Source organism: Protobothrops mucrosquamatus, unplaced genomic scaffold (assembly GCF_001527695.2).
Source record: "Protobothrops mucrosquamatus isolate PMUCROS unplaced genomic scaffold, P.Mucros_1.0 scaffold100, whole genome shotgun sequence".
NCBI lineage: Eukaryota > Metazoa > Chordata > Lepidosauria > Squamata > Viperidae > Protobothrops > Protobothrops mucrosquamatus.
The window spans coordinates 370,864-383,382 of record NW_015386473.1 but is presented as its reverse complement, the minus strand read 5'-3'; the positions used below and the strand labels follow the sequence as shown (position 1 = coordinate 383,382).

General features: G+C 36.4%; 1 protein-coding gene across 1 annotated transcript in view; it reads right to left on the bottom strand.

Annotated features, from left to right (window-relative positions):
• TBC1D22B (TBC1 domain family member 22B) overlaps positions 1-12,519 on the bottom strand; it is a 42,001-nt gene that overhangs the window by 12,897 nt on the left and 16,585 nt on the right. The window contains exon 8 of the mRNA XM_015812600.1: positions 11,828-11,942. Coding sequence (XP_015668086.1) covers positions 11,828-11,942 — 115 coding nt within the window. The remainder of the gene's footprint in view (positions 1-11,827; positions 11,943-12,519) is intronic.

Below are 12,519 nucleotides of genomic sequence, written 5' to 3'. Positions count from 1 at the left end.
TTTTGTTTCACCTTTCCCCATATTTTTTTTAAAACAGAATCCTTAGTTTTCACTTAAATTCTTAGCAAATCTTAAAATATGAATAGTTGCCTAAGGTTAATATTCTGAAGAAAAAAAATATCTTTGCAATGGATGCTTATTTCATATGCAGGCTTGACAACATTCTTGTTACAATACTTAACCTGAATGCACCTAGTCTTTATAATATTTTTTAAAAAGAACTGTAATATTTTAAAAAGTATTAAGACTTCCAGTTAGTTTAAGACAGAGTTTTTCCTGCTTTTTCTCAGGTTTGAATAAAATTTACCCATTTTTAAATCTCATTTTCCTTCCCACCAAAGTTTCCCAACCTAGCTGCAGAAGAAATGGACAGAAAATGATTGTTTCCAAATTAACTCCTTTCTAGCCCAAATAGTCACCTCAGTTTCATCACTATCCTTATTTGATTGCAATTGTATGCTTTGTTACTGTCATAACAACAACACCCAAAAAAAGTTTCTTGGCAATAGGTATGCATAACCTGTGGGGAATTGCAAACTATCTTCTTGTCTCACAAATAATTTGGTTATTCTGACGGTTAACTAAGCAATTATTAATGGATTATAGAGAGGGGAATTGGCATCCTTGTTAAATCTTTTCCCCAACCCGATAATCCTTCTCATCTGGTAAATCAGTAGGAAGCATCATCTATAGATTCAGCCTCAGTAAGCCACTCTAAATTATCCATTACATTTAACAGATGTCAGGTTCCCCTAGTCTCCTGATGGTATAAACCCAGGGTAGTTAGATGCTCAGTTGATTTGGTTGACTTAGTATGTGAAACAGAAAACTCTGTAACAATAACTTTTTATATCCAGATCACAGAAAAATGAAAGGGGAGGAAAAAGCACTTGATCCCAAAACTTGCTGCTATTTATATATATAGGTCTTCCTATATTATGCTACACTATTATTTGTTTAATCATGACTTATTAAATAAATAACAAGTACACTGGTTTGCACAACATGTTAAAAAGCAGCTTAATAACTCATAATAGTTGGATTCATATAACTTGTCACATCGCTGATTGAACTGATGTGTGAACTCAGCCACAAACTCCACCACATATAAATCAAACTAAAGTAATCTCTGTTTCATCAGATGAAAGACTGTTGCATTTTTCAAATGCCAGCTGGTCTTATATGTCACTACCTCTACCATTTCCAAAATGAAGGCAATGGCTTTATCCATAAATTTACACACAGCTGTTGCTTAGTTTGGACATTTCTAACTTGATTTATTCAACTATGATATGTACAAGCCTTTTTGTTACCCATCTTTCTATCTTGAGGTGCAATTAATGTTAAAAAGTCACTAAGTTTTTCATTTTGCCTAAGCAAGAAAACCATGTTATTTGCCTGAAAATAAGCAATGTTACATGATGATTGGAAATTTAAGATCTTGGCTTGATCCAAAATGAATATCCATAGTTTCCTGGTTCAGACAAAACAGGATGTTATGCACTGAAATTTTGGGCTTGGCTGCTATGTATCACATGCATAAGAAAAGGAACAAAGAGGACTGCTTGTGTTGACAAAAGGTATATATGTGTTTCCACTTAGAAAGCCAAAAGAAATATTATACTTCTTGAAAGAAGATACTTGCTGCATTTAGACAATAAAAAACTGTGAAAGGATCCATCAAAAAAACTATATTCAAACTCAGAATCACATTTTAAAAAAACTCCTCAGTCATTAGCTTTATATTAGCTTTGTGTACATTCCTATACAAATGTGTTTCTTCCTCAATGATTTAGGCACAATGGTAACTATAATTACAGTTATCATCAAAATATGGTTTGATATGTAGGGATATCTTTGCAAATCATTGTTTCCAAGTGAAGCATGTTTGGACTTCTTCTGCTAGATCAAAACTGTGAGACCATGTGTGTGTGTGAACTTAAAGGCAGAGAAGATTATCCAGAACAGATGTCACTTTTTAAAATATATATTTTTAAATATACAGTTTTAAGAATGAATGCTAGAATGTGTTTGCTTTCCAATTCCTTCCCATTTCTTTTTCTGTCTTAGCAAATCCTTTATAATATTATATATATATATANTTTTGTTTCACCTTTCCCCATATTTTTTTTAAAACAGAATCCTTAGTTTTCACTTAAATTCTTAGCAAATCTTAAAATATGAATAGTTGCCTAAGGTTAATATTCTGAAGAAAAAAAATATCTTTGCAATGGATGCTTATTTCATATGCAGGCTTGACAACATTCTTGTTACAATACTTAACCTGAATGCACCTAGTCTCTATAATATTTTTTAAAAAGAAGTGTAATATTTTTAAAAGTATTAAGACTTCCAGTTTACTCGGTTTAAGACAGAATTTTTCCTGCTTTTTCTCAGGTTTGAATAAAATTTACCCATTTTTAAATCTCATTTTCCTTCCCACCAAAGTTTCCCAACCTAGCTGCAGAAGAAATGGACAGAAAATGATTGTTTCCAAATTAACTCCTTTCTAGCCCAAATAGTCACCTCAGTTTCATCACTATCCTTATTTGATTGCAATTGTATGCTTTGTTACTGTCATAACAACAACACCAAAAAAAAGTTTCTTGGCAATAGGTATGCATAACCTGTGGGGAATTGCAAACTATCTTCTTGTCTCACAAATAATTTGGTTATTCTGATGGTTAACTAAGCAATTATTAATGGATTATAGAGAGGGGAATTGGCATCCTTGTTAAATCTTTTCCCCAACCCGATAATCCTTCTCATCTGGTAAATCAGTAGGGAGCATCATCTATAGATTCAGCCTCAGTAAGCCACTCTAAATTATCCATTACATTTAACAGATGTCAGGTTCCCCTAGTCTCCTGATGGTATAAACCCAGGGCAGTTAGATGCTCAGTTGATTTGGTTGACTTAGTATGTGAAACAGAAAACTCTGTAACAATAACTTTTTATATCCAGATCACAGAAAAATGAAAGGGGAGGAAAAAGCACTTGATCCCAAAACTTGCTGCTATTTATATATATATAGATCTTCCTATATTATGCTACACTATTATTTGTTTAATCATGACTTATTAAATAAATAACAAGTACACTGGTTTGCACAACATGTTAAAAAGCAGCTTAATAACTCATAATAGTTGGATTCATGTAACTTGTCACATCGCTGATTGAACTGATGTGTGAACTCAGCCACAAACTCCACCACATATAAATCAAACCAAAGTAATCTCTGTTTCATCAGATGAAAGACTGTTGCATTTTTCAAATGCCAGCTGGTCTTATATGTCACTACCTCTACCATTTCCAAAATGAAGGCAATGGCTTTATCCATAAATTTACACACAGCTGTTGCTTAGTTTGGACATTTCTAACTTGATTTATTCAACTATGATATGTACAAGCCTTTTTGTTACCCATCTTTCTATCTTGAGGTGCAATTAATGTTAAAAAGTCACTAAGTTTTTCATTTTGCCCAAGCAAGAAAACCATGTTATTTGCCTGAAAATAAGCAATGTTACATGATGATTGGAAATGTAAGATCTTGGCTTGATCCAAACTGAATATCCATAGTTTCCTGGTTCAGACAAAACAGGATGTTATGCACTGAAATTCTGGGCTTGGCTGCTATCTATCACATGCATAAGAAAAGGAACAAAGAGGACTGCTTGTGTTGACAAAAGGTATATGTGTGTTTCCACTTAGAAAGCCAAAATAAATATTATACTTCTTGAAAGAAGATACTTGCTGCATTTAGACAATCAAAATCTGTGAAAGGATCCATCGAAAAAACTATATTCAAACTCAGAATCACATTTAAAAAAAACTCCTCAGTCATTAGCTTTATATTAGCTTTATGTACATTCCTATACAAATGTGTTTCTTCCTCAATGATTTAGGCATAATGGTAACTATAATTACAGTTATCATCAAAATATGGTTTGATATGTGGGGATCTCTTTGCAAATCATTGTTTCCAAGTGAAGCATGTTTGGACTTCTTCTGCTAGATCAAAACTGTGAAACCATGTGTGTGTGTGAACTTAAAGGCAGAAAAGATTATCCAGAACAGATGTCACTTTTTAAAATATATATTTTTAAATATGTTGTTTGTCCATCGATTTCGATGAAGACCTTGACATTTTATGGATTATGGGCCATCAGCGGTGTGTCCGTAGATGGCGGATGAGACCGATGTTAGCACAGAATGTTTTAAGAATGAATGCTAGAATGTGTTTGCTTTCCAATTCCCTCCCGTTTCTTTTTCTGTCTTATCAATACATGACAAACATGGTTTGGGAAAATATATGAATACCGGCATAATGGTTGTGTATGAAAGACAGACAAATGTGGCAATATAGTTCACTCCCAATCGGCTACTTCTCCTTCTTCCAAAAGAGAAGCTATGACTACAAAAGCATAAGCAACCCTGAAAACTAGAGGTAGGGGTTCTGGCAAAAGAAGAGAGCTTTGGAAAATCCTCTTGAGTATATTGCTCAACAGAAACATCTGTTCTGCAAGAGCCTTAGACAGAACCCGCATAAAAAACCTGGATATCTAACATATGGCTCTGACAAGAACTGAAAGGCAGCCAACAGTTTTGCAGCAACCACTTGAAGCTGGCATGAAGAAGAGTCTAATGTGGCTATGATTGACACCACAGCTCAAGGCACCACAGGGCTAGGTTAGGAGATTAGTACGCACAACACTGGCTCGCTATGCATGTGGCTGCTGGGAACAGCAAAGATCTCTAGATGGCATTCAACCAAGAAGCTTGGAGATTGCTAACCAGCAAATGGAGTTAATTTACAGCAGGACTAGAGGCCAGCTCATCTTTCTGCCTGCAGACACTGTCTAAAATATGTAGGATCCTGTCAAAAAAAGAGATGTACTTTTTCCCACCTTACTGGGAAACCTCCATTTATACAATGACAGCATGGAAAAAAAGCTGCTGTTTTGAAGGAATGGACTTTTGGGAGCTTCCTTATCTTTTATTTCAGAACAGAAGTGATGAAATAAAACTGAAACAATCATATTGAAACTGAGACAATCACAGAGGAAGACAAATTACCTTCTAAGTAGGAATATTTACTGTGTATCCCAGCAGCAGAGAGGGTCGTCTTGACAATGTGATTCCTACAAGCTGCCCGCAGTAAAGATACCAAGGTCTCCTGCCTTTACTATTTATTTAAAATTTAAATCTGGAGGCTGAATGCACTGAAAAATGAAATGCTGGCTCTTATCCCATTAGCTTTACTTCTAAATGTGGGCTCAAAGCATCCACCTTGTGTCACAACCTGATCACCGATAAAATTGTTTAAAGAAGAGTGGATTCTCCATAGCCATTGTAATCCATCATCTTAGGTGATGCAAGGATGTAACAATGGGTGAGGGGAAACTGACTGGGTGATAGGACAGTGGGGATCCAGGTTGGAATGAAGAAGGTAGAAGAAATATGTATTTGATGCACTTATCCCATGTGTGCATGAAGTAGGGCAGTGGTGGTGAACCTATGGCACGGGTGCCAGAGGCGGCACTCAGAACCCTCTCTGTGGGCACACGCACCCTCGCCCCAGTCCTTCAGCTGGATTTTATAAAACCTTTTCGCTTTAGGCCTCCGCTGCCGTGCACAAAAAAAAGGTTCAATCAATCAATCAATTTCAACTTCTCGCGGGAAAAAAAAGATCTTGCAAAGTTGGAATTGATTGATTGAACTTTTTAGGCCCACCCAGTCTGCTGTTACCACCGCAGCCACGCCCACCCAATGGGCCACACCCACCCGGCACTCGACGATGCATAAGTGGGTTTTGGGTTGCAGTTTGGGCACGCGGTCTCTAAAAGGTTCGCCATCACTGAAGTAGGGAGATGAGAGATTTATCTATGAGAAAAATGTGGCTCAGTTCAAACAACATATTTAACTGGGTCAATGTCAAAGCAATATGTTTTATGAACTTGCTAATCCAGTCCAAGTCCCATCCAGTAACTCCTCCTGGAAAAGATTGTAGATTATAGAGGAGCTTGGAAAAACCCTAACCACACGAAATGCGGGATCGACTGTTTGTCCAAGCAACAAGGAAACAGCTATTGACCATAATGATATTGCATTCTCCTGGCAAAAAGGGTCGTGGAACATCAGCCAGGACTGAAGAAAATGAAAACAGCTACTTCCCCAAACAGCAGACTTTAAGCTGGGGTGGGTGACTTTTTTGTCAAATTAAAAAATAAAGAATGGCTTGATTAGCAGTTGACTGTATTCAGAGCATTGTCTGGACATCATACACAGATAGGGGTTGAAGGAATGAACAATTTCAAATAATAATTTGTGTGGGTATGTGTACGCACATGTGAACAGAAGTTTGTGATTTCAAAAGAATCTTTTTTAAAAATGAAACTCAAGATTCCAGCTGGCCTCGCAGATTATAATGTGACTTGATTTTTAACAGGTCAAGTTTTTCTACTGTAAAATGGGATGGCTTAAGACTGGTTGTTGCTCACTAAGACAGCAATTCTGTGAAATAACACCATTCTCCCCTTGTCATGATTTAGTATGGCATCTATGACACCAGCATAAAACCCCAAATATGGCCATTAGTTCTAAAAGGAGAACTCTCCACAGGATTGTAGAGAGAGATCCTGGTGCTTGACCTTGCAAACATAAGTCATTTTAATCTTCTGAAAGGAACAAGGACAGAAATATTGAATAACAGGCAATTTCCAAATCTTCACATTCCACAGCAACTGAATCTATGTATGATTTAGAAACTACATTTACTGTCTCCCATGTCTTCATTCAGTAAAACGGTACAATGGAATGGAGAGGAACTGGAATCAGGTTACTGTAGTCCACCGTGAAGCTCTATTGCAAGGTTGATACATGTTCTTGGAGGGACTACTACATAAATACTTGTAAAATATTTTCAAGAAGTTGTGAAATATTAAGAGAGTTTTAGGGGTCATGGTGGCCTAGCGATTAAGATGCTGAGCTTGTTGACTGAAGGTCAACAGTTTGAGACCCAAATATGGGATGAGCTCCCGTTCTTGCCCCAGCTCCTGCCAACCTAGCAGTTTAAAAACCCTAGAGTTGGTCATGACTGGACAGGAGAAACATTTACCTTTTTAAAAAAAACTAAGTTTTTATGGAATGATCAAACTCTTTGATTTTCTTGATCAAAATTATGACATTTAATTCTCTTCATTTTCAAGTATCTTGTGTGTGTATTTTGACCTTATTGCTTCCTGTAATGCTGTGTTTCTCAACCTTGACAATTTTAAGGCATGTGGACTTCAACTCCCAGAATTCCACAGCCAGCAATGCTGGCTGTGGAATTCTGGGAGTTGAAGTCCACATGCCTTAAAATTGTCAAGGTTGAGAAACACTGCTGTAATGGAAGGATTTAAAAACAAAAACATTATGAGCAGAGTTGTAATGCTATTATCTTACCCCTTTAATCTCCTGGAAGTCCTAACTTTGTTTTTAGTTACAATTCATTTGGTATCCCGGGCAGCAGGTACAGCAACAGATAAACAGTGCCTGCAGGCCTCTATATCTCATGAAAGTGGGCATCAGTGAGCAGATTCTCAATGAATTACTGAAAATATACAGCAAATAAAATAAGATGCTTTGAATTTTATTTTTTATTCACAACTAAAGAGTCGTATGAAGATTTGGCTAACTTGTGGATAATGTGGAATAAGTTGGAATATCCTCATTTAATAAGTCATTGTGGTTGGATTTTAAAAAAATACTATTCATCCAAGTATAATATAGGTTGGGTTTCCAATTATTTATGTTGGAAGTACAATATATAACTAACTATCCTTTTGACAATCCAGGCACTCTGCTGCCCACCTGGATCCCAACCTGAGTCTCTCAGTCTAGGGCTGCTGCTGAAGTTCCTCCACTTGATGTTGTTCAATCTCATGGCCTGGAAGCTGGGTCAGGGAAAGCCACGGGGTATATATATTCCATGACAACCATGGGTTTGGTCCAATAATCTCAAAACACATTAGTGGACATATGTCAGACTTTCTTTTTCCTTCAGGGCAGTTATGTTGTGATCTGAATACAGTGAGCATTGTATCTAGCCCGCTCTTGTGGTTAGATCACCTTCTAATTCAATTAAAGTTGATGTTCAAAAGGGAACCTAACTGAGCATGGGGGCAAGCGAAAGTTTTTGACATCATGAAAAAGGGGAAACCTTTACTTTTTTACTTTCTCAACTTTACTGCTCTGATGGAATGTCAACCAGCAGCATAGGAATGTAGTCGTTATTGTTAATAGCATTACCTTTTTTTTCCTATGGATTTTTTTTTAATTTCGGTTATATCTGGTTAGCTAGTTGTTGTTATTTGGTTACTGTTTTCTTTTTATATATTATGCCATTATTTTTAACTTTTTAAAAGGCATAATGTGGTTGTTTGGGCTTAATACAACACAGCTGCTATAGATATATATCATCCAGCCAACATAGTTTATTATTCATGAAGTTTCACATGAAGTAATATGGTTACTATCAACTGGATTGTTCCAGCAAATTATTAATACAACTTAAAAAAATCTTTACCGAATGATATCAAATTCTGTCTTGTTTTTGCCTTGAAAAGTTTGGTTGAAGTTGAATAAAGTTGGTTATTGAATGTATTAGGAATGGTAACACATGTGGGAGAATAAATGGAATGCTTACCAAATGCTTATTTTGTCAACCATAAAATCTCTCCAAATGAGCATTCAACAATTCTGCCGCTTTGATAAGCACCTTTGGGACACTAAAATTTTACTATAGTTGCAGCTGTTATAACCCCCATCAGCCATTCTGCCAAATAGCACTGACTGAAACAAGCAATGCTCAGCAGCAGCACCCCATATATGGATCTGTCACTGGCACAGATCCCAAATTGCTCATGGGCTCTGCAACTTCATAAAGATAGCTGCCTTTGAGCAGCAAGCCAACAGTGAACAATTTGAAAAAAAGGGCAACAACATAGAAGAAGAGGTGAAAGAGTTTGGTCCTGTTCACTAGCCAGGTATCTGACCGGTGATTCAGCAAAAGCAATTTTGGCCTGATGAGAGTAGCCATGCTCACTTATTAGTTTTCAAAACAAAGACAGAAATGATTATGGTATGGTATGGTATGGTATGTATGGTAATGTTTAGGGCCAATGGATGATTTCAGAAATAACTTCCTTTGTAAACTCCTTGGCTGTTGTCTGTAATTTAATTTACTGAATGACCTCTCTCAAAACCCAAACAAATGATCTGGACATAAATATCAAAGAGCTAATCTTTGGTAGACTCCTCAAATTGATCTAAAAATGAGGGTGTCAGCAACCTTATCTCTACTAAAGGAGGATTAGTGAGCAGCAGTGATCTCATGTGCCAAGGGTATTCATCACTACACTAAGGATAAGGCACGAATTCAGCAAATACAATGTTAAAAGGTACAGGTGTCAGGACCAGGTTATTTTTATTGGAGATAACCAATTAAGAATGCTTATCTCCAGATAAAGTAGTGATTTTCCTATACAAATGTCATGAGAGCGTTTGCTGGTTTGCTGATTCAGCCACTGGAGTATAAGCTAGATAAGGGGCAGATATACCAGAAACAGCTCAAAGCACAGTTGATGGGCATCTACTTAAGGAAGTCTACCAAAGAAAGGAATAGCCAGAAAGGTTGCTGTGAGTTCCAGATTCTGAAGCTTCACATCACAGGAGAAGCTACATTATTATATGCAAGGAATAGTTAAATGATCTGCCCAGGAAAGTGACCAGGGAATGCCCTTTTTAGTAAAGCACTATTCTTGGGCTACCCTCCTCATAGTGAGGCTTACTTAGTGCCTACTTTCACCATCAATCAGAAGTGTTTTATAATAATATGCCAGTTAATCGTTCTATTTTTTTCCCATGGAGGGCCATTGACAAATTGATTGGGAAAGAAGTTGGCAGTAATTGATATTGATACATTTATTGTTTAATCATTACAAGCCACAAAGAATGTTTTGAATGCTTCTTAAACAGAATTAATAATTTCATGAAATGTAATTCAAACGGAGCATTATCTTACCAGTTCTACTGATAAGAATTTTAAGAACTGACATCAAGTCTTCCTTAGGCCTAGTTAACCCTTTTCATCCCATAGTAGCCAGCCATGAAGCTCACAAGTATAAATGAAGAAACAGCCATCCTACACGGAAAATTCCTCATCAATCATATTTAGAACATGAACCAGTACACATCATTAGATACATCTTTAAAATGGCAAGTAGGAGCATATCATGAAAATCAAAAGACTAAATGACTATATTTCCAGGTGTAGAAAATAAAAACATGATAAGGCACAATATACTAATAACCAAGGGAGCTGAATATTCGATTTCCATGCCATTCCTTACTAACCATTATTTTCACAAGTTCTATTTTATTTCATTATAATTAGGAGAGAATACCTACTGTATATATTTAAGGTCTGATCTCAAATAATCATCAATATTCAAAATACATCTCTTATCAGATTTCATTGTTTTCAGTCACTTATTCAACATGCAAAAAATACATGTTTTATTTCATTCTCCAAGAAATTGCAAAAATTGGATTACTAACCTTTGATGCATAGTAAAAAAATAATTTATGAAGATTATCAATACAGATCCATTGCCAAGAAAGCAAATAGTATATGAATCATCTGTATAAATAAGCTTGATCAACAGTAGGAGGATTTGGAGAACTTGATTTTATTGTTTCATTATTTTTTAACTAAATAAATCTTACAGATCATGTAAATGTTTGCAATAGTACCAGTCTGGCACTGACATCTTCAGAAAAGTTTTTTTTTAACCCTTCTCTATCTAGCCTACAACTTTGGTATTCCTTGTAGATTTCTCAGGTACTAGATACCCCTGATCCTGCTTTGATTCTGAGCTAACACAAAGCCAGTCAGATTCCTTTAAAGCAGCTTTTAAACTAGTACCTCTCTGACTACATAACGTGACCTATATAAAGGTTATGATTAGTTCTTCATTTTCTGGTGCTTTTTCTGATGCTTTTTGTCCTAAGTCAAAAACATATTGCTATTATTATGTGTTATGCAGTTTCTCTGAAAAACTCTTTCCTTTCCTAAATGTTTTTCCTAAATTCTATTCTCAAAGGCATTTTTTCTGCATGTCAATATTATTAAAACTGATAGACTGTGCTATCTTGTTCAGTATTAACTGCTGATGAGTATTTTTGTTTCCACTGTATGGGATAAAAGAGGTGGACTTTAATTAGAAGCACTGCTTTAACGTAAAAGAAAAAAAAGAATCTGTTCCATGACTAGATCTTAATTCATTAACCATGTCAGATTGTTTTAATCTCATGTATCTTACAAGATACAAAATTGTAATAAGGGGTAGTGCCATTCTATATCTTTCTAAACAATTCGGAAGAAGAGCCTTCCTAGTACATGATAAAATATGACATTTGCATAATGCATCTTGATTGCAAAATGCTGCTATCTTTGGCAGACAATATAAGCATGACACTACCACAGTCATTACTCTTTGTGGAGTTTTTCTCACTAATGGCTTCTTTTACCCTACCGACAATTACAGCTAGCCAATACCCTGCCCCGCCCCACAAAAAAACCACAACTTTTCCTGTCAGATTTAAGACATGACTGACAAAACCTAATCCAGGAGATAGATGATGACAAATCAATTTGCAGCTCTACCTTTATATACTGTAATGGCAAAGCATTTCAGGGATGATAAAGCTGATCCAGTGATGACAATCTAAGTATTCAACAGCAAGAGCTAATCATATACTTCAGCCATCAAGCATCGCTTACCAACATATTCAGAGAGGAACACAACAAAGAATGGAGTGACCAGGTCATTAATCCCTTGCACGTAGCCGCTGGCAGGGTGTCGGATGGCCCAGATAAACAGGATTCGTTCAAAGATCTAGAGAGGAAGAAGGAAAGCCAGGTGCTTGAGTTAGCCATGCCCAAGGAAAGAGAAAAAAGGAGAAAGCCTGAACAAGTGCAGGGGAGAAAAAGGGTGTGGTAAGAGTTAAAAATGCATAGTGACTAAAGAAATAGCCAGGGTTGAGGATCTTAGCAGCAAGAGAAGTCTCAGCATTCAGTGTACCTGGCTCCTAGGATGCCACGTGCAGAAGCCAGCAGAAATTCAGAATTATCATCCTCATAGATTAATATTCTGCTCTGGAAAGAGTTTATCTATCCTTTTCCACTGTCTACATGATTAAGCACCTAGAGGATTACAAGCTGAAAGGCAAAGGAGATGCTGGTTGGGGATTACCTAGCTTCACTTCCTCCAAGGACACACATTCATGGATGGAAACCCTGAGGTTATTTCAAACCAGATCTGCAGCCATTGGAAAAAAGAAGCAAGTTCTGGGGAAGATCAGATACCTTCTCAACTTTTTTATCCTTGACTTACAAAATCAAAGTTGCTTCTTGTTAAGAGGAGGAAAAAAAACCATACTGTCCAATTAAGCCGTATGCCTGCTTCTTTGTTC